General features: G+C 40.6%; 1 protein-coding gene across 2 annotated transcripts in view; it reads right to left on the bottom strand.

The window, feature by feature from the left end:
- Positions 1-25,176, bottom strand: part of HEATR1 (HEAT repeat containing 1) — a 50,142-nt gene that overhangs the window by 1,539 nt on the left and 23,427 nt on the right. For both annotated transcript variants that reach the window (XM_044419878.1, XM_044419870.1), the window contains exons 22-44: positions 23,895-24,062; positions 23,327-23,569; positions 21,775-21,906; positions 19,906-20,012; positions 18,940-19,083; positions 17,481-17,596; positions 17,129-17,250; positions 15,963-16,091; positions 14,627-14,857; positions 14,388-14,514; positions 11,560-11,726; positions 10,466-10,512; positions 9,422-9,545; positions 8,577-8,717; positions 7,327-7,619; positions 5,340-5,490; positions 5,074-5,232; positions 4,453-4,587; positions 3,946-4,050; positions 3,702-3,870; positions 2,105-2,256; positions 1,246-1,404; positions 733-841 (exon numbers count right to left, since the gene is read on the bottom strand). In XM_044419878.1, coding sequence (XP_044275813.1) covers positions 733-841; positions 1,246-1,404; positions 2,105-2,256; positions 3,702-3,870; positions 3,946-4,050; positions 4,453-4,587; positions 5,074-5,232; positions 5,340-5,490; positions 7,327-7,619; positions 8,577-8,717; positions 9,422-9,545; positions 10,466-10,512; positions 11,560-11,726; positions 14,388-14,514; positions 14,627-14,857; positions 15,963-16,091; positions 17,129-17,250; positions 17,481-17,596; positions 18,940-19,083; positions 19,906-20,012; positions 21,775-21,906; positions 23,327-23,569; positions 23,895-24,062 — 3,430 coding nt within the window. The remainder of the gene's footprint in view (positions 1-732; positions 842-1,245; positions 1,405-2,104; positions 2,257-3,701; positions 3,871-3,945; positions 4,051-4,452; positions 4,588-5,073; positions 5,233-5,339; positions 5,491-7,326; positions 7,620-8,576; positions 8,718-9,421; positions 9,546-10,465; positions 10,513-11,559; positions 11,727-14,387; positions 14,515-14,626; positions 14,858-15,962; positions 16,092-17,128; positions 17,251-17,480; positions 17,597-18,939; positions 19,084-19,905; positions 20,013-21,774; positions 21,907-23,326; positions 23,570-23,894; positions 24,063-25,176) is intronic.

Genomic DNA, 25,176 nt, shown 5'->3' with positions numbered 1-25,176 from the left:
GGGAAGCAAAGATTGCCTCTGTCACTGCTCTGCCTCTGTATAGGCTAACTGTAAGTGCTGAGTTCAAAGACTTACAAATCATAATAGAATGGCATCCCAAAGCTATTTAAGTATCATGAGTTTGTCAACAGGCTGATATATGCGCTGTTGCAAAGGGCCCATATATAATAGCACTATCCCATTCTGTTCACAAGCACCTTTCAAAGCCATGCAGATTTGCTAGTAAGTTTTAACTTCTAGCATGGAAACTTAATGTTTCTCAGTCTGGGACTGCAGCAATTCAAGAACATGATATTACTTTCCTTAATAGGCTGAAGATGCTCAATAGAAAAAGGGTTCCTTTTTAATTAAAAACAAAATATCCAGGTTTATTCTGAGCTAATTTTACATGCGGTGCGTGGAAATGTTCTTGGAATCAAGCAGGATAGTTTGCTAGCTAGGTGAAAACCAACGTTCCAAGGTTTTCCTTACAGGAGTGGGTTGTTCATGAACTATCATGGAAAGCACGGGAGGGCAACCAGTTATTCTCTGGATATTGTGGACTACATCTGCCATAAGCCCTAGTCAACATGCCCAATGATTAGAATTTCTGAGAACTGCAGTTCAAAACATCTTGAGAGATTCTGGTTACTTACCTTTCCATAAAGAAAGGGTAGACACAAATACAGAAATGCCTTCCTTCAAAGTAAATGGAAAGTGAAAATTCTCACAACAAAAAATGTCATACATTACCTTCCATAAGCTCAGCTAAGAAGGGAATAGACTCTGGTAGTAGCACCATGTAGTTCTCTCTTATTTTTTCTGCAAGTTCTAGCAAAGCTAATAAGGCAGCAAATCGAACCTAAACAAAGCAACAGGTAGGGTCAAAACAGGGCTTATTGAAATCATGCAGGGGTTCAGGGACTCCATTGCTAGACAAGATGCTAAGCATGCTTATGTCTAATACAACCATGATTCTGAAATTGTAAACACTGACCTGCAATATTATTACACAATTCATGTAACACAACACTGTCACTTACTAACACATGTTACAATTCCAGGAAATATTAAGACTGCACGAAAAGCCAAGCTGGATCAGATCAAGTCCAGCATCCATTTCACATAGCAGCCAACCTGCTGTGTATTCTTTCCCAAACAATGAGCACTGTATTAAGTTAAACATCTGGTCAGCTGCCATTTTAGCGCCATCAGGGTGGCTTTCATATGCTATTCTTTCAAGATCCATCCAGTTCAGTTACATACCTTGGGGGATGCATGTCGCATCTTCAGCAAAATCTGATAGTTCAGCGGCTTCCACAGAGAATCATCCGCCATTGCAACTGCAAACTGTGCTATACATGGAATCAAGTGCATTGTCACTCTTTCCTGGAACCTCTCTTCTCCTCCGACAATGTTTTCCAGCTATGTAGAAGGATACAACCACACACAGTGAAGAGAGAGACTATTTTCATTTCAGCCAATTGTAATACTGTGCTACCTAGCCTTCCCAAATTCTTTGCTGGTCACCCAACCGATGTTCAGTTTGGACCTTTTTTTACAACTAGAGCACTTTAAACACACCACCTTGGGGATCCATCTCAACTAATCCACTGGCATTGCTTGTATTTAATTTGGAAGACAGAACTAACCTTCTTTATAAGCAGTGAAGCTAAGTAAAAATGTTAAGATCATGTCCTAGGTCAGGTACCAGTTCTGACAATAATGGAAAATAAGGCAGAAGGGGAAGGAAAGAAGCCCAAATTTATGTTCGTATATCAATTGCTTTAATTCAGGGGTGGGCAATAGTAAGGAGTTGAGAGGTTCCATTGTTCCCTCATGCTGTACTCCCACCCCCTCTTGTGATTTTCAGGAAAGTGACTCTGCTTCCAAGGCAGGCAATCCCTGGCCTCTTGTTTTCAAGCAACATTGGTAGTTTTGTTTTGTTTCATGGCTGCCATTGCATCAGCAGGCAGGGAGTTCTTTGCTGGAAGGGGCTGCACAAAAGGCATGGGGAGATTTATGTGGAGCACATCCTATGGCTTAAACAACCATGATAATTCCTTAAGGAAGACTAGCAAGAATGTGCTATCCAACAGCTAAACCATAACCTGCTTCTCAGTACCTGATTGACCAAAGGCATCATCAATGTTTCTGCCCTCTCTTTGCTCACAAAATGATGGGAATCAAAAAGGAAGATTTTGTGTAAACAATCAAGGATGGACTGTAGCAACAAGCAGCTCTTTTCGGTGTTCTCATAGTCGAAGAAAGCATCATCTGCATTTGCAAACAGACAAAGGAGACAGACAGAGTGAGGCACCTAGTGGATGAGATTGGCAGGAGCAACAAATGAAGAGAATGTCAAAATGTTAAGCTGTGGATCCCTTACAATTAAAGCAGACATTTAAACAAGCTATAGATATGAGCAGCAGTCAGCCTATGATCTGGCTAGTGTTTCTGAAACTACTGTGACTGCTTTCTGGAGGGGGAGGGGTAGCCAGGTTAAAATTTTTGTGGTTCTCGCTGCAACAGTCTTAAAGACTGTATTTGTGCCGAATCAACCATGCAGACTTGAAGTGGACTTTTCTGCCCTCTCCTTTCCACAGCAGCTCCTCCATCTTGCTGAAAATGCTACACAAAAATCAGGAGACCCTGCTGGATGGAGTGAGCCAGAAGGAAAGAAGGACCCCCTCAAAATCAAGTGTCGGGACCTTCTTTAAGTAAAGCCTTCCTTCTTGCAGTAGACAGATCCTGAATCCAATTCTAAAATGATTGTCATGGTATATGCTTGTCCATTTCATCAGATGGTATTTTGAGGTGCCACAAGATTCTTTGTTATGACTGATGAATGTATGTGATGTAGTAGGCTGCAAACTGTGATACCTGGCCTCAGATTCTTGGTAATCCAAACTTTAACAAAAGCACAAATTTCTAGCCTTTACAGTTGTAGGGAGGTTCTCTATATATAATAGTACTGGTCCTTTATTTTAGCAATGTGTAGAGTCCAGTTAGGGGAAGAAATCCGCCAGATTTCTTGAGCTCAGCTCCCCAGACTCTAGCTGGCTTTTTCCTAGGCCTAAGTCATCTTGCACTGAGCTTTTGCATGGGTGTCTGGCTTGAAGTTGCATCCTATTTGGTAATACCTCACAAGTTGCACTCCTTGTCAAAACCATATGCAGAGTAGCCCAAATAATACTGCCTCAGACAAGCTGATCCAATAGTGGTTTGTGTAATTGTTAGGATTTATTACACTTACGATGAACTTGCAGAATCTGATCTTCTGGGTTGAGAAAATTTTGGATTTTGACTTGCTATAAAGTAGTGAACCATTACAACAGAGTCAGGAAAAAGTATTAAAGGCAAATTGATAGGCGCCAGGTAAAGACCTTTTTATTTAAACATCATTTTAATTGTTAAAATATATGATCTGGCCAGGGCAACTTCTTCTTCCTTCTCTTTTCTCCTCCTATATTCTTTATTTACTTATTTTATACTGTTAATTTTAATTTTATATTATTATGTTTGTATCTCAGTGTATTTTTTGTATTTTTGTATTTAGTGGTAATTTATTATGTTCTATTGTATTTCAATGTATTTTATTGTGTTGTAAGCCGCCCCGAGGCTTCGGCAAGGGGCGGCATAGAAATGTTATAATAATAATAATAATTATTATTATAATTATTATTATTTTATTAAATTCACAAAAGCTTCTGGAAACTTACCTGTTTGGGAAGTATTGACCTGATTCAGAGTGTCAGCAAAAGGCTTCACTAAATGACCAGCAAAAAGGGTGAACAGTCCTTTTAGTTGTTCGGCAATGCAATCTGCCAGTCGGCAGAAAGTCAACTGCCTATCCTTTGAGGTGCCCTCAGTCTTGGCCCAATCAAAGAGCTGAAACAGGGAGCAGAAAACTTAGTTTCGGTACAAATCTAAGTTGCTAAAACAAAAGCATGTCAAAACGCCTACCTTGAAGAAGAGGGGTCTGAAAGACATTTCAGAAAGCTTCATAACCATGCTGATTAAGCACATGATAATATGAGTCTCGATTTTCCCAACTTCCTCCAAATCATCCTAGAAACAAACAGCTGGTGTCAAAGGTTTTACAGCAACATTACCACATGTACTTAAGAGTCTGTGTTTTTACAATGCTTAATATTAAGGATGCCCTAGCTTTATATGTACAATAACCTTTCAAGTAATATGCAAGGCACAAAAATGCAGAACTAGTGAGTAGAATCCTGCATATGGTCAGATTGTTTAAATTCTATTTGTCAGTGAGATTTAAGGCAGGCTGTTGCCAGAATTTCCACAAACATTTTGGTGAGATTAATAAACTTCGGCCATGCTGGCTGGAGAAAATGGAATTCAAAGCCCAACTTATCTGGAGGGCAGCAGGTTAAGAAAAGCTGACAAAGCTTATACAGAACAAAAATATATACAAGTATATCAGTCACCATATCTCTGATATGCTACCTGAGAGTGTTCAGCTCTGAAGTCTAGGGCCTTCATGAAAAATGCTGTTAGTTCAGACTGATGGGCAGTGAGTTGGTCTTTTCCAAGAGTTATAATATGTTCTTTTAGAATATCCATAACTGCACCTAAATGGTTCTAGAAATACAAAATCATGTAAAAGAGAAACATTATGTGCAAATTAACACCAATAGAGGCAAACATATTTTCAAGATTGTTGAAACTTTTCCTTTAGTAATCATGATCAGTATTTTCCTGTCAGAAAAAGTTGTGGTCTACACAGGAACAATCAATATTAAATCTGAGAAGCATGGGTTTTCGCCATTATTAGTAATTAAGAAAGCTTCACCCCCTCTTTCACTTTATGGTGGTTCTGCTCCTCTCTCTTTAAAGAGTGAAACTGTTTTCCAAATATGAGATATTACCAGAGTATGTATGTGGGTGAAAGCTGCCCATTAAGCCTAGCATTCCTTTTGTAGAATAAGGACTTTGTGGATAGATTTTTTCCTCCTTGCTGCTTAACTGTTAAACCACTTGGTTTCTGAAGTCCCCTCAATTACCAATTTTTATATAATATAATATACCTATTTAGCACTTTAAGCAAAGAAGCAAAATAAGACTAACCTTAAAAGTTTTTGCAATTTTACGATAACATTTTGCAACTGCTGGCAGAAGAACTCTTGGTGGAAGCTTTGTTGCTAGGGTTGATTTCAGAGATGTCACACGTAGTTTAATGTGAGATGAAGGGCCCATTTCAACTGCAATTCGGTCCAAATGGACCACCTATTAGGTGACAAATGCACAGGTCTGAGTTCACAGAAAAGTCTCACACATTTTGTTGCTAGCAGATTCATAAATTCCTTATAGCTACCTTGAGATGTATCACTCACCTGCAGCAAAATATCCAGCAGATATGGACTGAGAAAGTGTGGCAGCGTTTCTACAATTTTCAGTAGAGAAGTCACTGTGCTAAGCAAGTAAATTTCACTGGCAATTAACTCCTTTTTGTGTTTCAGTATATTTATCAATGCTGGCATAAGTCTAGAAGTAATACATACTGAAGATTAATCCACTCATTTCCAAACAAAACAAAACCCCAAATAAGATTATTTCCTCACCAATTATATTCAAATATATGACACCACAGGGTGTTAATAATACTGCAGACAACTAATTCAAATTAAATATTCTTGAACTTATTGCTTAGAATTATGTCATAGAACTCTAACTTTGCAAGAACTGCTTGGTAGTCCAGAAATATGCAAATGATATAGTCATACAATGGAACATTTACTGCATTTTCATACAAGAAATCCTAATACATTTAGAAAAGGAATTCGAGTTTAAAGCACATGGAATTCAGTGCTTCCTAACCCAGTGTCCTCCTGAATTTTTGGACTTTTTTTCCCATCACCTGCAGTCAACGTAACTAATGGTCAAGAATACTGGGAAGTGTACTCCAAAACATTTGGAAGGCACCTGATTAGGGAAAGCTGCAATAGTAGGTAAATTTGGCCCTCGTTCAAGTCTTGCTTCAGTCATCAGTAGGAGGCAATTGACATGTAACAACAGCCCATGGGTTAAACAAACTATGGGCTGCCAGGGATGAATCAAAGAGAGCAGGTCTGCTATGCAAATGGTCATTTCCATTTTCTGTAAACAACTGCTGATCAGAGGTGGTCAGTGTGATGTACAAAAATGGAGAGCTGAAATGTTCAGAAACTGAACAATCCAGCAGTTAACTCAAGAACAAACGATGGGCTGTTTAGCCTTTTAACAAACCCATCACCCTCTGTTCACAAATTATGCTCACCAGACTGTGAATAAGCTGATCATAGGCTGTTAGTAGGAGTGGGGATGTGGCAGGCAACACTCTCCCTCCCCACCCACTTGTGCATGACAACCTAGGGCTTGTTTAAAACCATGGCTTATTAATGTTTAGCGACCCTATTCTTTCAGCTTTAGCCCAAATATCTGTATTACGAGGATAAAAATGCCTGACCTATTTTGCAGGAGTGCTACAAATGTTACTGAAATATTCCTCAACCTAGAGTCTTCTAGATATTTTGAACTGCAACTCCCATAATTGCTAGCAAGCATGGGAGTGTCACAAACTGACCTTAATTGGCTTATGCTGACATACCAGCTACAAACTTCTCTGGACAGAGATAGCTTTGTTTGCTACAGGCATCTATCCACTGATAAGTCCTACCTGGATTATTGCAGTGCACTGATACATGAGGATTCCAGAGAAAAAAGTCCAAAACCTTCATACAGAATAGAGGAGCAAGGCAGGGACTGGCTGTTTTGCACATATTATTCCAGTGCTGCAGCAACTGCATTGGTTGCCAGTCAGTTTCCAGACCTAGTTCAAAATGATGGTGGTGCCCTTTAAAGCCCTGGCCTTTAAAGGACCAGTCTACCTGAAGGAGTACCTTCTCCCATATCTACCTGAACCACCACTTTCCCTGTCAAATGTTAAGATCTTCTCTGAAGGGTTTTCTCTGATTATTGCTACTTACAATAGCACCCTGGGTGGCTACCAAGAAAGAAGCCTCTGGAATCTTCACTGCATATGTTTAGTCACCAGGTTAAGATCTTCCTCTTTCAGAAAGTTATTAAGCATTAAATGCTCCTAATATTGCTAATATTTTAAAAGTTCTGAATGTTTATTATTTTGATACTTGTATACTTTTTATTTATTTACTTAAGGTTATGTTGTTGCTTGGCTCTACAAGTGCTCCATGTCATGTATAAACAAGGCCAGAGGATGGCACTAGGCACCCAAATTTAATAAATAAGTGGGAATTACAGTCCAACACATCTGGATGGCATCAGATTGGGGAAGGCTGATCTCACGTGCTTACAAAGTTATACCTTGGGAGTTGAGGGATCGCCAGTGCTTTCACCACGCAGGTGACTTCAGCAGCACACAGCAAAGCGCTTCCTGCAACATTTTTTTCTTCCTTCCCTTTCACAGAAATCACGTCGATGGCAGTTTTCAGCACAGTCACAAACAACTCGGGTTTCTCTGTGCCAAAACACTTGCAGAGCAACTTCAGGCTGAACAAAGCTGTCTGCCTGTTGACCGCCTGTTCCTCCTCTGTCGCCCGTATGTTATGCTGCACGACAGCAATGAGATCAGGAACCATTTCTAACAACAACTCCACCTGGAACATAAAACAATACATGCATCAGTGCTCATTCAGACTTCAGTTCCAAGTAGTAACGGGGATCCTGCTGCTCTGATCAGCGCTCAGCAATAATCAAGAACCCTGCCCTGTTTAAAGCTGGGATTGACCACATAAACTCTTTTCACTGTTCTTTCCAAGCCAGAAAGTTGTGCTCTGCCACTTAGGAGCATCTTCCAGTTGATCCCTTAATCCCTTTTATTTATTTGCAGAATATAAACCCATAACTAAAAAAAGATCCCTAAGTGAACAGTAAAGGAATGAAAAATAAAAATACAAAAGAATAAATATATTTAACATAAAATAACACCGCTGCATCCAGGACTAGGGATGTGTGAGGAATCCACTTACAGGTGGAAATCCATCAGATTCCCCGAGCTTGGCTCCCCAGACTGCAGCCTGCTTTGTGGCAGCCCAGAACCTGATTTCCTGGTAAGCAGTCAAAGAATCCATGTGGCACACACCAGGAATCAAGTCCTATGCTGCAGCAGCAGACAGAGAAGGAGTCTGTTGCTATTAATGGTGCCTGGCACACACGCTCACAGTGCCACTGGTCTGGAAGTGTGGCGCTTTAAACACATGCGCCAGGCACCATCCCCAGTGCCTGCTCTTCCCTGCCTGGTGATGCCGGCAGCAGTGGCTGCAATGTGAAAGAGCAGTGCTGTGAGCATGTGTGCCAGGTCCCAGTTAACAGCAACTGACCTTCTTCTTGCCCAGTACAGGTGGCAGCAGTGGACGGGGAAGGTTGCAGTTGTGCAACCAGCAGTTTGAGAGTGTTCATGGACTTCGCTTTGCACGGTGAGCACAAGAGGAAGTCCAAATATCCTGGAAGGATGGATGTTGAAAGGGTTCATCCCAGCCCTATCCAGGACCTGCATTATGAGACAACACATTCCTACGATCATAGAAAGAGAGATAAATGAAGGCACAGGGAACCTGGGTTTGCTGCCACTGTGTGCGTTGCTGCAACTTGTTGTTCAAGAGATCCATTGCTTTGCGTCTCACAGAAGGGAGCTGGTTGGCCATCAGACCCCGGATGACAGGAATAAATGTTTCCGTTGGCATTAAGGCATTGACCTAGGAAAAAAGGAAATTTCAGAAAAGCACGTCACATTTAAAAGAGTGGGTTCCCATCACAGTTTGGACAGCTTTCCAGACCTCTGCTGCCTGACCAGGCTGCTCGTCAGGTTTCCTAGCAGGGCAGAGGACTCAGAAAATTTCCCTCTCATGAACAACCAACCAGTTGATACTGGTTGCTTCTAAAAACAATGAGGAAAGCAAAATTGCCCAATTAAGTAAAGCCTATCCACCCACTCAAGTCATTTTAAACGGGAGTTTTATGCTGGTTTTCTACTATTATTATTTTTGTAAATTGTAAATTGTTTTTACAAAACAATTAATTACTGCTTTTAGTACAACACAAAAGCCAACTAGGTTTTTGAAGGGTGGGATATAAACCCTTAAAATAAATTGTTCTCACACTGAAATAAGACTGGACAGGCCAATTGTTCTTTCTTCTGCAACTCACATTTTGCTTGGTTTTCATTACTGCTTAACATTAATTGATACATGAATACACACGCACAGAAATGTTACTATTCTTTTTCTTTGGACATAACTGCCCACTTGTTTTGCCTCAGATGCTTTAGGAAAGCATAAAGCTGAACAGTTTTCTAAATTGATTAACATAATGCATAATATTAAGTCCATCATAATGAAGCTTCAGCATCAGAAACAGAGGCCATAAGGCACATTACAAACCAGCAATAAGAGAAACTTACCTTGTCCAGCATGTCGTAGGACTTATTGAGCAGTGCCCTCCAGAACTTCGCTGTCGGTGTATCTGTATGTTTTTCCACTGAGATTGCCACAACGTTAATGAAGCAAAGAACATCTTCCAACAGTCTGAATAAACAACAGAGAGTTACTGACCACAACAAAGACATACAATATTTTCAGTAATAGGAAGTCCAAAAATGAACCATTTATACATGAGAATCACTCCAGAAGCAACGGAGCCCAAGCACAAGCAGAGTTCTTGCAGCTGCAAGTTCTCAAAGGGAGAAAGAGACAGTTGTGTTTCCTGTGGACTGTATCCAATGTCAATTCAACTTAAGTCCCAATTATTTTAACAGGCCTACTCTAGGTAGACTAGCATTGGATACAACCCTAAATGGAGCCACCTGGGTGACTTAGGGCCAGTCACAGACTCTCAGCCCAACCTACTCACAGGGTTATTGCTGCTAGGAGGAGGAGATTGAAGTAAGCTGCTTTCTTTGCAAGAAAAAAGGCAGGATATAAATCTAATAAATATACCATGGGTTGGATCAAGATTCATTCATGTAACTGCTTTCCTCTAAGTATGACTAAGTGCACAATCCTATGCACACTTAGACAGAAAGAAGGCCTGCAATTTCCAGGCATGCTGCATGGGGCATGTTGGGAATTGTAGCCTTTTTCTCTATCTAACTATACATAGGATTGTGCTTTCATGCTGGATCCAATGCTTTAAAAGGTAAACTAAAGGAAAAACGCACTATGTATTTTATAAAACTGACAGAGTCAAGATAAAATCACAGATATCTTGGTCAAGTAGCCAATTATTCTTTTTTAACATACCCCCTACCCAAGTTATAAAGATAATGTTTATCTTTCCTTTTCCTGTCTTCCTTGCATCTTGAGCATAGATTTGTTCCATGAGCCTTTACGTAGCAGGCCATAGATTTGAGTCATCAAATATATATGCAGTAGATATATTTAGATGCCTTGGAGTGAATATTATTTCCTTTAACATAACCAAAGTCCTACTTTTAGTTGTCTATTACCTCTGTTCAGACTCCTTTAACTCCTCAGCATCTTCACATTCAACTACCTGTTAGGAAAGAAAAGAAGGGGAATCTCAGTTACAAGGACTTCATCTTTATTTGCTTTTGTTTTTAATTTTTTAAAGAGCCCAATTTAGATTTTGAAAAAGAGGCACCCTTGATATAAGAAGGTCTCTGGTTCAATTTCTGGTCGCCAGAAGTATGCCTGCCTGACATCCTGGTGAGCTGCTGTCAGGCACTGGAGAGAATATGCAGCTGGAGGGACCAACAGTATGGCTTGCTGTAAGGCAGCCTCCTATATTCCTACTGCTTGAAGACACAGCAGTGAAGTTCCACTCACAGAGTCCCCACCACACAAGAGGATACAGTTTTCCCAGTGGTACAGCCTCAAGCTGCTTACTGTTTGTCCTCTTCTCATCATTGCCTTGCTTATTTATTTATTTGTTGCTTTTATTGCTTGTTCAACAGTGATACATGGCTCCCATGTAATGGTGAACCTTCCTTAGACTTTCACACCCAGGATGCAGGGATGAGGATGGCTGTTTTTCAACCTCTTCTCATGCAGATGCCTCTTCCACTCAACTTTTCATGTTAGAGGCAAATACAGGATTAGGACTTTGGAATGCCTAGTTCCATCCTCTGGCCTTGTTTATACATGACATGGACAATGGGTAAAGTGCTAACCTAGGTACAGCCACTTAAATACATTTACCACGATGATTATCGGTCACACATGTGACAAGCACATTTCAATGTGATAGTATGTGTAAACACTCAGTGCTTCCATTGTTAGTCATGCCCCCTATAAATCCTGGCCCGGATTTATTCTAAAGTAGGCAATCGGAAAAGTTCCCCTGTACAGGCCAAATTCATTGACACTACTTCCTAAAAGATGCTCAGAGATGCTCCTGCTGGTATAATGGTTTCTTCATGGGCTGGTTTTGTTTATATCAAAAACATAAGTATTAATTTATTTTACACATATTGTCCAGTACCCTTCATGTGAAACAACAGGCAACAGGAAATACTTTTTTAAGAATCCCCCAGAAAGTGGGAAACCTCATTAAACCATTAGAAAGATGAAGTTGCCTTACTTTTTTCACAAAACTGTGCGAAGCCAGAAGCTGTGACATGAAAGAGACTGACAAGAACTTGAAATGCCTCAGCTGTTTGCCAGAGTGAGAGTCAACATTAAAGAGCTCTGTTTCTTCACTCTGGGATTTTATCTTGCGCACTCTTGATTTCTTTTTTCCAGGATCATCTGCAAAAAATAGACCCAGACAAGAATGTTTTGCTAGCCCTATTGTCTGCAACCATAAATGCTAGATTAAAGATGCTTACTACCAAAGGCAACATAGGACAAGCTTTCCAAGTGATGCATAGCTTAGAAGAGTCACTGAAACTAAAGGAAAATCTTTTGAAACTGTTTTGCAAACTTTAAAAACCAATGATTTTGATAGAAATAAATGCTGATAATTATGATCCACTTATTTATTCTGCATAACTATAGTCTGGACAGGAGGGTTTTGTACAGAAATTTTGGTCAGGTACTGGGAAGGAGTGTAAACATTGGGATAGATTGGTGGCAACTGATGTGTCACTAAGAAAGTAAGAGATGTGTAAAATAAAGGAGCTCCCCTTTGCAATAACAGATAATTGTGATCCTTTTACGTTGTACCTGTAATAAGGCCAGGCATTTGTTTCTTTGAGAAGGAAAAGGAAAAAATGGGCTCGATGCAGCAAAAGCCCCCCAGGAAAGGAAAAGTTCCTTCTGTTACCAGGAGGGTTTTGTTCCAGTAGAAATTTTCCACGGACTCAACAGAGAGGGAATTCTTCTTTCCTGATTCTGCCTGCCTCTGCTATTCCTTGAAACCTGCTCTGGAAAGCTGGGGGTTGTCTGGAAATTTTCTGCCAGTCTGCAAAAAAGCCCTGATGGAGACCTTTGGGGGTGGGGGCGCAGCCCCCTGTGGAGCCAAGCATCACAAAGGAGGGGCAGCATATAAGTGTAGCAACTCAGGCTCTTCCCACTTGCTCAGTGCTGCTGCAATCCCCAGGGGAACCAAACGGATCATAGCAGGAGGTGAGAAAGAGCTCACACATCTCCAGACAAGGGGCAGGGCCATTCAGAGAGCCACCAGGCTGGAATGTGGGCTGGAGATGCTCCATGGGAGCCAAGCTGCACTGGTCCACACTTTGGGCAGGGCCCTGAAGAGTGGGCCTTTTCTGCTGCATTTTCTCCTGGTAAGGAAATGTTGAGGCAGGGTTCTTTCGACCGTGTTTTCCTAGCCAATCTGTGCTGGTGTGTATGGAGGTTGCACTGGGTGAGGTTTATTGTATTTCATTATTTAACATTATGAACATTATTGTACAAAGTAACATTGTTTGATTTTGTATTGCTCTGCCGTTATTGTATTTGAATTTGAATTTGCTATGAGTATAGTACTGCATTTATATCAATTTTGTATTTTGCTATTGTAATTTTTTGATCAAGTATTATTGAGAAGAAGCAACATCAGATTTTGCACTAGCCTTCTTTGAGATAAATATGGCTCTTTAAAATTTCAGTTGTATTTGACTACATTTAATTTCAATATTTTATTCTTTTATTAGCATTTTTACTGCTCAGATTCTGGTTATTTTAGAGAATTATGTTTTGGTATTATATTTAAAAACTAATGCACAAAACACTATATTATGTATATAATGCTTTTTATTTCTGCCACAGCAGTCCCCGAAATAATTTTCCTATTTTCTCCATTCCTCAGCTGTAAAAAGATTGAAAATTACTGGTTTAGACCAACAGGAGAGATGATACTGGAGGGCTGCAGGAGGAGGAGGAGGAGAATCATCAAATATCATACTCTTGCTTTCCACCAGCAGGCGTGTTCTGAGCTGAATTTCACTTAAGGACACTCCTGCTAGTGCAATAAAACTCTATATCTAACCCATGTAAGTACAATGCATTGCAGTCACTCTATTTCAGCTTCTTTCAGGAATATTTAAATATGTTATATAAAATAGTATGGATACCCTTAATAAATTCTATGAATGTTCTACAAGGAAGTTTAGATATTTACTTAGGAATACATTCACATACACCTACAGCCACATGGAAACCCTTTAAAAGGCTCCCTGCAGGGATCTATCATACATATCATGTGATTTTCTCCACTCACTGTCCTGATAGCCACAAAGAGGTCTAATAGCATGATGGGGAAAGATAAATGAGCAGGTTCATGGCATGACAAGTCACAGTGGTTTCTTGTGCAGGATGGTCTCTGTCATGTTATCCAAACCCTGTCTTAGTATTTCATCATAGTGCATGTGGTTTTTAGAAACCACAGTAAGAAATAGCGCTCTGTTCTATGGTTTCAGCACTTCATCATGGTTTCTCAACTGGACCAGGCCTCCTGATTTCTACAGTGCTACACAGAGTCCCAAGGAAAGTGTGGCAGCTCTTGCAGGAACTGCTCCATCTGCTCCAACACAGAATTGAATTTCAGGCTTACGGTTGATGAGATATGTGCCAGTAGTGGGGGGACTGAACAAGGAGGACAGAAACCACATTAGCATAGACACCACTTAAATATTGGTCAGGTAAATCCAGACCAAAAAAAACAAAACCAAAACCACACACACACACACACACACACACACACAATGGAAACCACGCAGGGTTGCTTGTTATGATGTGTGGGCTGCTATGGCATATAAGTTAATAAAGCAAAGCCCATAACAGAAGGAATAATTTAAACCACTTGAGTACTCATTTCCTAAATAAGGCAGAGAGGAAACAATGTTAAACCTGTGATTATGAACCCTTTTTGGAGGAACACTTGAGCTGGTTTGTATCCAAAAGTTTTTGTCTAAATGGTTGTACTCGGGCAGAAGCATGCAAGTGATTTCCCTAGCAATTAATTACCTTCTTTGTTCTCTGGCAGTTTGGTTAAATAGTCCAACACTTTCCTCAGACTCTGCAGCTGTTGAATTGCACTAAATTCACAGCATACCGAGATCCAGAACTCTGTGTCACTCTCCAAAATAGTATCCTGTATTAAAAAGACAGACAAAAGGAAAAGAAAATATAGCATTTCAAGAAGAAAAATTAACCAGTCATGGCCTATTCTTAATAGGAGAAGCATCACAGAAGAGTATCCTTACCTTCTCCCCATTGGCTACTGCAGTCACTGATTTTGTCACATGCTGTTCAAACAACAGCACAAGGAGAATCCAGAGGAAGCGCTCTCCTCCCAAAGTGCTTATCAGCTGTTCTAGGATGGGGAGGCAGCGATGCTCGGGCACATGAGGCAAAGCATCCACAAACACACGGATTATTTTTATCACCACCTCTTCCAAGTTTCCCGAGGTTTCTGAAGAACCATTGTCCTCAGCCTATAAAGCAGACATTCAGGAATTAGTGTGGAGTACACAGATTGAAATCTGTTCAGGATCTGCATAATGCTAAACAGTTCTTAATAATTGAGGCATTGGCTTTTTTCCAGCAGAGTGGAAAAAGTTAAAATTAAAGTATGAATGCTGAAGAAATGATCATGTCAAAAGGCTGTGGGATTGTGCATATATACTGACGGTCAGGTACTAGTGGCCATCATTGATTGGAAGTCACTCATGACTGAATACATAATGAATGGCACAACTTGTTCTCAGAAGGCAATGCAGAACTTACAAAGGAATAATTCTAAACCTTTGGAGGGGACTTGCATGGAATAAGGATTGGTATAATTTCCACCTACGAGGCCACTTTCCAACCAGAGATATTTTCTAAGCTCTCCTTGCACAATTTACAGGATACTAAGGTTAGGTTACACTAGTCAGCCAGTTCTGCTGGTATAGTGAAATGTTAATTAGCAGCCCGCCTGGTCAATAAGGTCCTGGATGAAGCACTCCTATTGGCTCTGCATGGACCCAAGATCCATCCAGAAAAGAGCTTTTAGTGTACTGGCTCAGTGTACTGGCTCCCTCTCTGTAGAATCCCTGCCAGCCAATGTCAGGTGGGTACCAATGTTGTTTTTGGTACCTGCCAAAGCCAGTGTTAGTCAAAAGAGCTTACTCTGAATGACCAGCCATGGTTTTAAAAGTACAACATGATTTTAAATAAGTTTATACATAGCAAATTATCTATATATTTTGCAAATAAATAAATGGTAAGTAGTTCTAATACAGACACTATCACTTACTACTTACTCCAAGCAATTGCCCCATACCATCTCTCAAATTTCATTTTATCAATCCACTAGCTGCAAACAGTCTCCTAGCTTCCTTACCACCAACTCTGTTCCAGATTAGAATCTTCTTTTAATTGATACTGTAAATTTGGGAACAGATATTTCATACACACTATGGAAGAAGATAAAAGTCCACCATTTGATGAAACAATCACCAGGTTAACCCAAGAAATACAAACAATTCTGTTTTGGAAGTAAGCCAAACTTGTTCTGTCCTATTCTAGTGACATAATTTCCCATTTAAAACATCTTACCTGTATAAGAGCAGGAATGACCATCTTCACTGTCTTATTAATCACTTGGAAACTGTAAGCATTGTCCAGACGCATGACGTTCGCCCCCATGAATGTAAAAATAGGCATGATATTGTGCAGCACTTTACCCTATTCAAGATAAATCAGTTGACCCCATATTAGATTTGTGTTTGCTTTCGAATGTCCATTTTTACTGTGCAGTTAATTTTTCCAGTGAAATAGTTCTTTATCTACTACTGAAAATCCTACTGCCTTTTTATTTGAATTGTAGGACATTCTTTACATACAAGTCACTAGTTGTACAGCTTCCTTCAGCCCACAGGCCAAATGGCAGGCAGAGCTGTAGGAAATGCAATGGAAAAAATTACCAAAATATTGTTGGTTTGCTGATTAAAACTCTTACTGGCAGTAACTTAGGAGAGGCATGACAACCTTTCAGAATGGGAAAAAACTCTCCAAACACCAGAAAATCACCAAACTGAAATGAAGTGGTTTGGCTTGCAGCCCCAGGACTCAGGTTCTGCAGCCTGACAGAGGCAAAGCCAATCACAGCACAATGCATCATCAGGACAAGGACCCTATCTAGACAAGGCAAAGCTTGTATTTCTGGTTTTACAGCCTGAGATACTGCTGTGAACACGGATCTGTGGCAATGCAGGCACTCCCTCCCATCTGCCAATAAAAAGGGTCGGTGCTGCCAAGGGCAAACGGTACTTGCTTTCCGACATTTAATCACTGCATGCTAATCAGAAGGTAAGATGCAAGACCACTGCCCAGAAGCAAGGGTCATGCTTGTGGAACAATGAGGAATTGAGAAACGAGAGAATTTTAGAGATGGGGATAGGAAGGAGCAAGGCAAGTTCAGGCCGAGGTAGTTCCAAGAATAGCTGTGATGGGGAAGTGGTTTTCAAGCAGGGATTGAGAGGAAGGAGGGAAGCAGCTTTAGCAGCAAAGGGAAAGCTGGTGAAAGCACAGGAACAACAACATAGGGCTGGGCGAGAGGACACGGTGAGTCACCCAGTAGCGCCCAATGCTTGATCATGAATGCTGAACTGCTGTTCAGTCAAAAGAACTAGAAAAGCATTCTGCGTCTTAGAAAGCCACCATCTGTTTCAATGTTCACTTTCCCTTCTGGGTGATGTGCATGGAAAAGGAGGCATACTCACAGGGAACATTCCAGCAGCAGCTCCCAGCAGAAGCAGAGCGTGGTGATGGGTCTGAGGCATTTCAGAAACCCGGATGCACTGAACTATCAGCTCCACATTGAACTTCTCTTCATCGAGAACACCTGAAAAAGCAAAGGAAGGACCCCTGGATTAGCAAGATTTAGGTTTTCATTAAGACTAAGCCTGGTTACAACTGCAGTCACATATGGATACATGCTATTTTTACAGTAATTACCTCATTTTGTAACACACACATCAAAAAGGCAATAAAGTCCATAAAGCCCAGAATAAGTTTTCATACCCCAGGTCAAAAACTAGGGAGTTGCCCACTTAACTTGTTCATCTGCTTTACCTGATTTCATCCTGCTACCATCTGGAGACAGTTTCTGACAGATGTTTAACAGGCAACCAAGTATGAGCTGTTTTATGTATTCCAGGTTTTCCTTTTCTGCAGAAGGTTCAAGACATCTGGAAATTTGGAAAACAGTCAAATAATAATTCTGGTGAATACTGTGCATCATATTATATCATGCTGCTTAATAAAAAAGCAAACTTTTAGCTGTTTAAACTGTTTTAAATTTTATATACTAGATTTTTGTGGTGTTTTAGTATCTGTATTTGTAATGTTTGTGAATTGTTGTAATTTGTGATTTTGTCATTTGTAATTTGTATTTACTGAATACTACTCAGACTGTTTCAGCTGTTGTGCAGCATAGAAATGAAATAAATACATACAAAAATTAGTAGCCCAGTTAGATATTAAAAATTAGGAAAAAAGAAATAAGAAATGAACATTTCCTGAAATCAAACCAAGCTTAGATGGCATTCTGATGTCCTCATCTCCCCAGCCCAGTGTTCTTTTCTGAATGGCCAACACAATTCTAAAAATACAGAAGGGTACTTCTCCCTCAATCAGAATTCAGTATAAGTTGTATGTTTATCGGGATGTAATAGCTGTGAGACGAGTATGCATTGTGTTTTCCAGGTAAGTATGCTATCAGCAGGGCTGGCTGTGTCCTTTATGGAAGCATTCACTGAACAACTAAAGATTGGGCCACAAGCCAGGAACACAGAGCAGGAAGTGATAAAAAACACAGCGCAGTGCTCACTTCCTAGTCCTCAGCTGTTCCCTACAGCCACATACACTACCACCACCACCACCACCACCACCACCACGTCTCCCCCTTCCAGGTTCAAGGATACACACTGTGATACTTCTAGGATAAAGCAATGAAGGACCATTCTACTTTATATTCCACCCAACAGAAGAAAATAGGAAAAGTGGGAAAAAATGTAATTGAAAAATATGCTTGTTGTGTCCCACTATGTATAAGGAGACCACATTGTAAAACCCAGTAGGTTTACAATGAAGATGAAATAGATTATTTGGCGAAATCTCTATGGGAACAATGCAGCCTATTTTGTGCATGAACAAAAAGCAAGCACAAAGACCTGTTCATGCCCAACCAGTCCTGGAGGAAAAATCATGCAATGGAATTGCTACTCAACTATGTGCCTGATGATGAGGCAATAATTGGTACCATGCTTGAAACCAAGTAGTGACAATGGCTCTAGGAGGCCAGGCACATCCTTAAGTCCCAACCAGCAGATGTAGTTTGCTTTGCTCTGACCTCTGGCTAAGCTTTCCAGAAGGCCACACCCACCGGTCTCCCCTGACCACCCATCCCCATCCCCATCGAGTCTGGGTTGAAATTCAGCTGGGGAAGGGGCAGAGAACATCCAACAGAGCCTTACTGTGTTCCCCAGTAAAGACATCTGGCATTGCTCTCTAAAACCAACGCAGTCATTACCTGGCCAGCAAGCTGAAAAGGGTAGGTATCAGTGCCTGCGGCTGCTTGAGCTTCTTCTTGTGCTGCAGCAATTCCAGAATAAGTGTGACTCTTTGCCAGTTCACACTGCTTTCTTCTGGTGTACACTCTTGGTTCTGAGCTTTTCTGAAGGATGAAAACAGAGTAAGAAAAAAAATACCTCTCATTACAAAGGTCTATTCCAACCTTTTTCAAAGGAAGCCTTCAAAGCATGAAGTAATTATCAACAAAGCACCACTAATGCAAATAAACAGAACATCTATATCATCAAACCCCAAATAAATGCTTGCATAAATCAAGCCAGAGACCAAATTTGCAAACTTGGTCAAGACAGGTTTCAAGACACTTTTTTTTATTTGCCATTTAATAAAATCAGTGATGTTTTTCAACAGGATATTTGCTCTGTTTCACAGTATCGCCAGACGCCTTGCATTTGCTTTTCAAAAGAGAGTAGACCCGGAGTCCGACAGGGGCAGGATGACATCTGGCCCTTAGGAAGGAGCAAAAGGTGCTTCTATGCAGTCCAGCCAAGTCTCTCTTCCAGAAAAGATAATGCCTCCAAAGGGAAGCAGAGAAAAGCATACCAGGGTCTGGACCATTACATGGCACCAAGTAGTAAGAAAGTCTTCCACACTTACATCCTTTCCAACAAGCCCCACCATCTTTTTGCAAAGATACTGTTTGTTGGATATATTATTGTATTTTTATGTGGTTATGGCAGCTGCTCTGATTCAGCCAAAAGAGACAGGATACAGATACGAATATGAATTCGTATTCAGGATACGAATCAGCCAAAAAAGACAGGATACGGATTAGGTAAACAAACAGCCCAAGAATCAATGCAAGTGCAGTTTCAGAGGGGCAGCATCTCCTGCAGCCTTGGCCCAATGTCCTTTATGCACTTCTATACACAGTGCCTGTGACATTTACTTCTTCGGTCCGTTTTACCTCTGCTGCTGCATCTTCTGCCTTCTTGTCTGGTGAACAGTAGCCAGGTTCTTGGCCTTGGGTAGAGGTTCCAGTTCCATCCTAACCTGCTCAGCATCAACTGAAATCTAAACAAGATACAAGGAGGTAATATTTGGTTTAAAGAAACACAGCACATCAGTCACCCACCACATGTCACAAGACACACAGTATGCCTGGGCCAATGGCACACTGGGCAAGGATGGACTACCAGTAGAGCGTGACCTGACCAAGTATTCATTGGGTGTTATGGCAAGGTCATTTCTGCATGCATATGGAGGACAGAGAAAGTTTAATTGGCTGGGAAGTGCCATGACTAAACTGAGCACAGGAAGAAGTAGCAAGAGTAAACAGGCTCTCTCCATCAGACCTATATACACTTGCAGCTAAGAGGCCCTATCTTAACAGCAGAAACTTTGGGCATCATCATCCAATTTTAGAAACCGATGGGAAAAATTAAACTTCATGCATTTTCAGGATTGGGCTAAAATCCGGGTAAAGGTTTGGATTAGTGAAACACGTTCCTGATGAAGATTTCAAGATGTCAAACGTGTTTAGAAAGAGAAGAAAGGAAGAGCTGTGCTGAAAATCATCTGGAAAGCTGGCAGTTTAAAAATTTGTGTGAGGAATGGATACTACCCAGCCTAGTCAGATTAGAATAGGATTAGTGAAAGCAAAGTTCCTTTGAAGATTTCAAGGCCTGGAAAGTTTTTAGAATGGGCAAAAAAAGAAAAGCTGTGCAGGAAAGCAACTAGGAAAGTTGCCATTTTTGAAATCCTGGTGAGGCATAGGTCCAGCACTGCCATTTAAGCATTAGGGTTAATGTCCAGGTTAGGGTTAGGGTTAGTGGAAGCAAGGTCCCTGGGAAGATTTTGAGGCATGGAGCATGTTTAGAAAGCACAAAAAAGTTGTAGAGAAAAACATCTGGAAAGCTGGTATTTCCCTAATCCCAAAGAGGCATGGGTCCTGCACCCCCTTTTAGGGTTACAGTTAAGGTCCACCTTAGGGTTAGGGTAAGTAAAAGCAAGACCCATGTGGGCTTTGGAACATGTTCAGAATGGGCAACAAAAAACAAAAGGAAAAACATCAGGAAAGCTGGCATTTTCGAAATCCTGGTGAGCCATGGGTCCTACACCCCTATTTTAGGGTTAGGGTTAAGGTCCAGGAGGGTTAGGGTTAGAAAAAGCAAGTTCTTTGTGAAACTTTCAAAGCTTGGACCATGTTTGTATCCCACTTTATTTGTGAAGCACCCTTCACCTTGGAGAAGTGGAGTGGAGTGGACTATGACAACTGGTGTGGTGACCTGAAGAGAAGTACCTCCTGCGAGAGAAACAGAGGGGGACTTTGCCTGTTTTTCTAGAAACTGCCTCTTCCTCCTCAGCATAAGCTTGCAAAGCTCAGAGGAGTACTTTGAGATGGTTCTGGGGAATGGCAGAGGTTGAGAAATTCAGGTTCCATCTATCCCTTTCCATAAGTGTATATCCATATCCAACACCCTGTTTTTAATATTTTAATATACTTACATGTGCATGCATTAATGCACGCACACACACACACAATTTCCAGAAAATTGCTGTAATGGCTGTTTTGCACTTTTCTTCTCCCTTACTTAGCATTTGTGCTTTAAGGAACAATCTTATGCATGTTTACATAGAAACTTTTCTTTTTTTACAAAAATTAGCGCACTGGATCTTGACATCCCCAGCATTCCCCAACCAGTATGGAGTTGTGCCTTACACTGAGAGCAGTGCAATCTGTAAATATAATCACCCTGCCATGATTGGAGAATCCAATTCCACTAAGTCAAAGGACTGAAATTCTCATTATTTGGAAAGATAAAGGTCACCTTACCCCTTTAAACACATTGTTGATTGCCTGTGCACAATTTGGATTTTTGCAATTTAGCAGCAAATCAAATAGAACTCCCAAAATTTTTTGCTGAACCTTCCCATCTGCCACAGCAGCAAAGAATGGTTTTGTAATCTAGAAATGAGAAACAGGAAAGTGTATCATTTATATAAACAATTTTGTATGCATTATCCTCACTTTCTGAAAGAAAGAGACAGTATTATTTCCATTTTACAATGAGATCTTGTCTAGGTTTCTCAGGTCCAGGTTTCTCAGGTCCAGGTTTCTCAGGTCCAGGTTCAACATGCTCTTCACTAACCTACATTTTAAAAAAATACCTTATGTTCCTTGGTCTTCAGGATGTGTGTGGCAGAACATTAATATAAATCCATACATTAAATCAAATGTTGCATTATGTGCGTATAACAGACCCACAGGAACTACACTTGAGCACGGAAGAAACAGCTTTAAGATGTTACTTATGTGGAAATTCCATGAGACTACCACACTCTATAGTCAGAAGCCTCTGAGATTGGAAGCTTCTGAAAATCTTATGCTGCTGTCAGGGCAGGAAGGGGATGGAAGTGATTTCTCTCCCCGTTTTTCTTCAAAAATTGTCCAGTTGACCTTCCTCCCTTGTGGACATGGATGCAAGCAGACAATGGAAAGATCCTAAGATTCTGCAGAACTTGGTCTCTCGTCCCTCCACCCAATGTAATGCCTGCCTCTCAATCTCTACTCTAATACCTGATTCAGTATTGAATTCCACCTCCTGAGGGAATAGACATGTCTGGGATGGAGAATCCAAAATATCTAATGGTCTTTGGGACAGGATTACTCTAATTAATAAAAAAATAATGTTAACCTCCTTTAAGTATGGATGCTCTCAGGGCTGTATAAAGAATAAAGTTAATGAAACCAATATAATAATTATCATTCAATCCGTATTCAATAAAAGCAGAAATTAAAACCCAAAAAACCCAGAACAAAATCCATTGTGAAAATTATTCATAGTGAAACCGTCATCATATATACATGTCCCCAGCAGAACTTCCACTGAGTTCAGTAGAAATTAGCTAAGTAGACATTTATAAGATTGCATTTTGACTTGAATTAGAACCAACAAAGTCTTTTTTATAGGCTAATAGCAAAGTTAATCTCAAACATAAAACTTATTATGCATTGTGTATACCATAAGAATATAAAAGGGGCAATTCTGGAAAAGATAAAAGGTCTAGTCAAGGACCCCATTTTCAGCAGTGGCCAGTCAGGTGTTTTTGGGAAGTCCAGAAGTAGAGTGAAACAAAAATGGCATTCCGGTTAGGATTTCACTGTATACACAACTGTTTAGCCAAATGGGTTTGGCCAATTGTTTACTGTAGGGGCATTATTACTGTGTTGAAGCACTTGTTTATTGTAATTCATAATAAAAATAAAAGGAAATGAAAGGAGGAAACCCTATGATGAAACAATGCTGTGTTCTGAAAAAGTCTGGAGGATCTCCATGTTTTAACACTGAGAATTATTACAGTGAGTTTTTCTCTCTCATTCTTACCTGTCCAAGAGCTCTAATTTGGAAAGTAGAAAGTCCTTTATAGACTTCCTTTGAGGTGTGCAAAGCTTTGATGAATAGTTCTAGACACTGTTGATCTGTGCAAATGAGTGGTGCTGAGTGTTCATTGAACTTCCCAAGAATGAGATGCAGAAGAAGAGCTTCATCTTTTAACATCACTTCTGCTCTCTGATTAACTTTCTCCAGTAACAGATCCAGGGTGGGCAGCAGGCAAGAAAGCACCATCTGAAAGTAGACAACATGAAAAAGAGAAAGTGGTTTTCAAGATCAACTAACTGCAGCTTTATCCAACTTCCAGAAATAGGACTTCAACTTTAAGTTGAAGTCCAAAACACTTCACTAGCTTCACTGGAGGGCACTAGCTTCCATAACTTTCATTAACCACTCAAACAGCCTAAGCTATTGGGCAGTATTAAAAAAATAGCTTAGGGAAATCTATTTCAGCTGATTTCATGAAACAAATATTTCAAGGTACAGTTTAGTTGACAGCAGCAAAAAAGAAAAAAAATGCATCTGGATGAGTTAGCATATTGTAGCATATTTCACGTACCTTGCCATTGACATAATCAAGAATTTTCAACACATTTCTTGCAATGTATGATGGACATTTGGATGCTTGTACACATTCAAATAACCCTTCCAGTGCTTCTGACAACTTCTGCTGCTGCGTCTTTTGCTTATGCTGAATATGCAGTTCCGCAAACAACTGTCCAAGACTCTGTTTTATAAAAAAGGAAGGTGGCAGGAAAGGAATCAAAGAGCTTTTCAACGTGCCTTTTTTGATGAACTATGGAAGCATATGTCCATATGTATTGCTGCCCAAACAGCTAAGGTACAAAATCTGGATTGCAATGGTGTATAAACAACAGAACTGCTATGAAATGGAAGATGAGGTGAAAGGGCTTTTAGCAAACTCTCTACTCTCTAAAGGATGTGTGTCCGTGTACTCTCAGTTTTTGGTGTTCTCTAATTCTTTCTGCTTACATCTCACTCCAAAAGTACTACCCCTGCTCGGGATACTGAGCCACATGGAACTGCTCCAACGTGGTGCTCTGCATGCAATTGCACTTTGTGAAAAACTGCAACCATATGAACAGTGCAGCTCACATGAGCTTTCCCATCTAATTAGTGTCTTCCTAGTAGAAGGGAGGGACTGCAGGTGGCGCAGTGGTTTAAACCACTGTGCTGCTGGGCTGGTTGACTGAAAGGTCACCGGTTCGAATCTGCACAACGGGGTGAGTTCCCGTTGCTCTGTCCCAGCTCCTGCCAACATTGCAGTTCAAAAGCATGCAAATGCAAGTAGATAAAAAGGTACCACTTCGGTGGGCAGGTAACAGCATTCTGTGCACTTTGGTGTTTAGTCATGCCAGCCACATGACCACGGAGACTGTCTGCAGACAAATGCTGGCTCCCTCGGCTAGGAAATGGAGATGAGCAATGCCCCCTAGAGTCAGGCATGACTGGACTTAATGTCAAGGGGAAACCTTTACCTTAGTAGAAAAGAGGGAAAGTTTTATCTTGTTGCAAACAGCTCAGCTGGCAACCTTCTGAAGCCAACTTTAATAACTACTTAATGTGCTTGAATTATGAGGAAATGAAGCTCAGCTAGGTTCAGTATCCATCTTGCTTTAATCTGGCCAGCACAAAAAGTAAAGCCTTGGCTGAAAGCTTCTGTAACAAGGGTATGCATCTCCATCCTAGGGTTTAATCCTGCTAGGCTCTCACATCCAACCCATGGAAACTCCTATGGTTCCCTCTCCAGGGTGCAGGACTTGTCTACTAAGCCCCATTCTTACTTTCTTTGGGGAGAGCCACCTTATAAATCCCCTCTG

This window comes from Varanus komodoensis, unplaced genomic scaffold, assembly GCF_004798865.1.
Source record: "Varanus komodoensis strain SLA01 unplaced genomic scaffold, ASM479886v1 scaffold1, whole genome shotgun sequence".
NCBI classification, from domain to species: Eukaryota; Metazoa; Chordata; class Lepidosauria; order Squamata; family Varanidae; genus Varanus; species Varanus komodoensis.
This window is presented reverse-complemented; position numbering and strand designations above follow the sequence as displayed.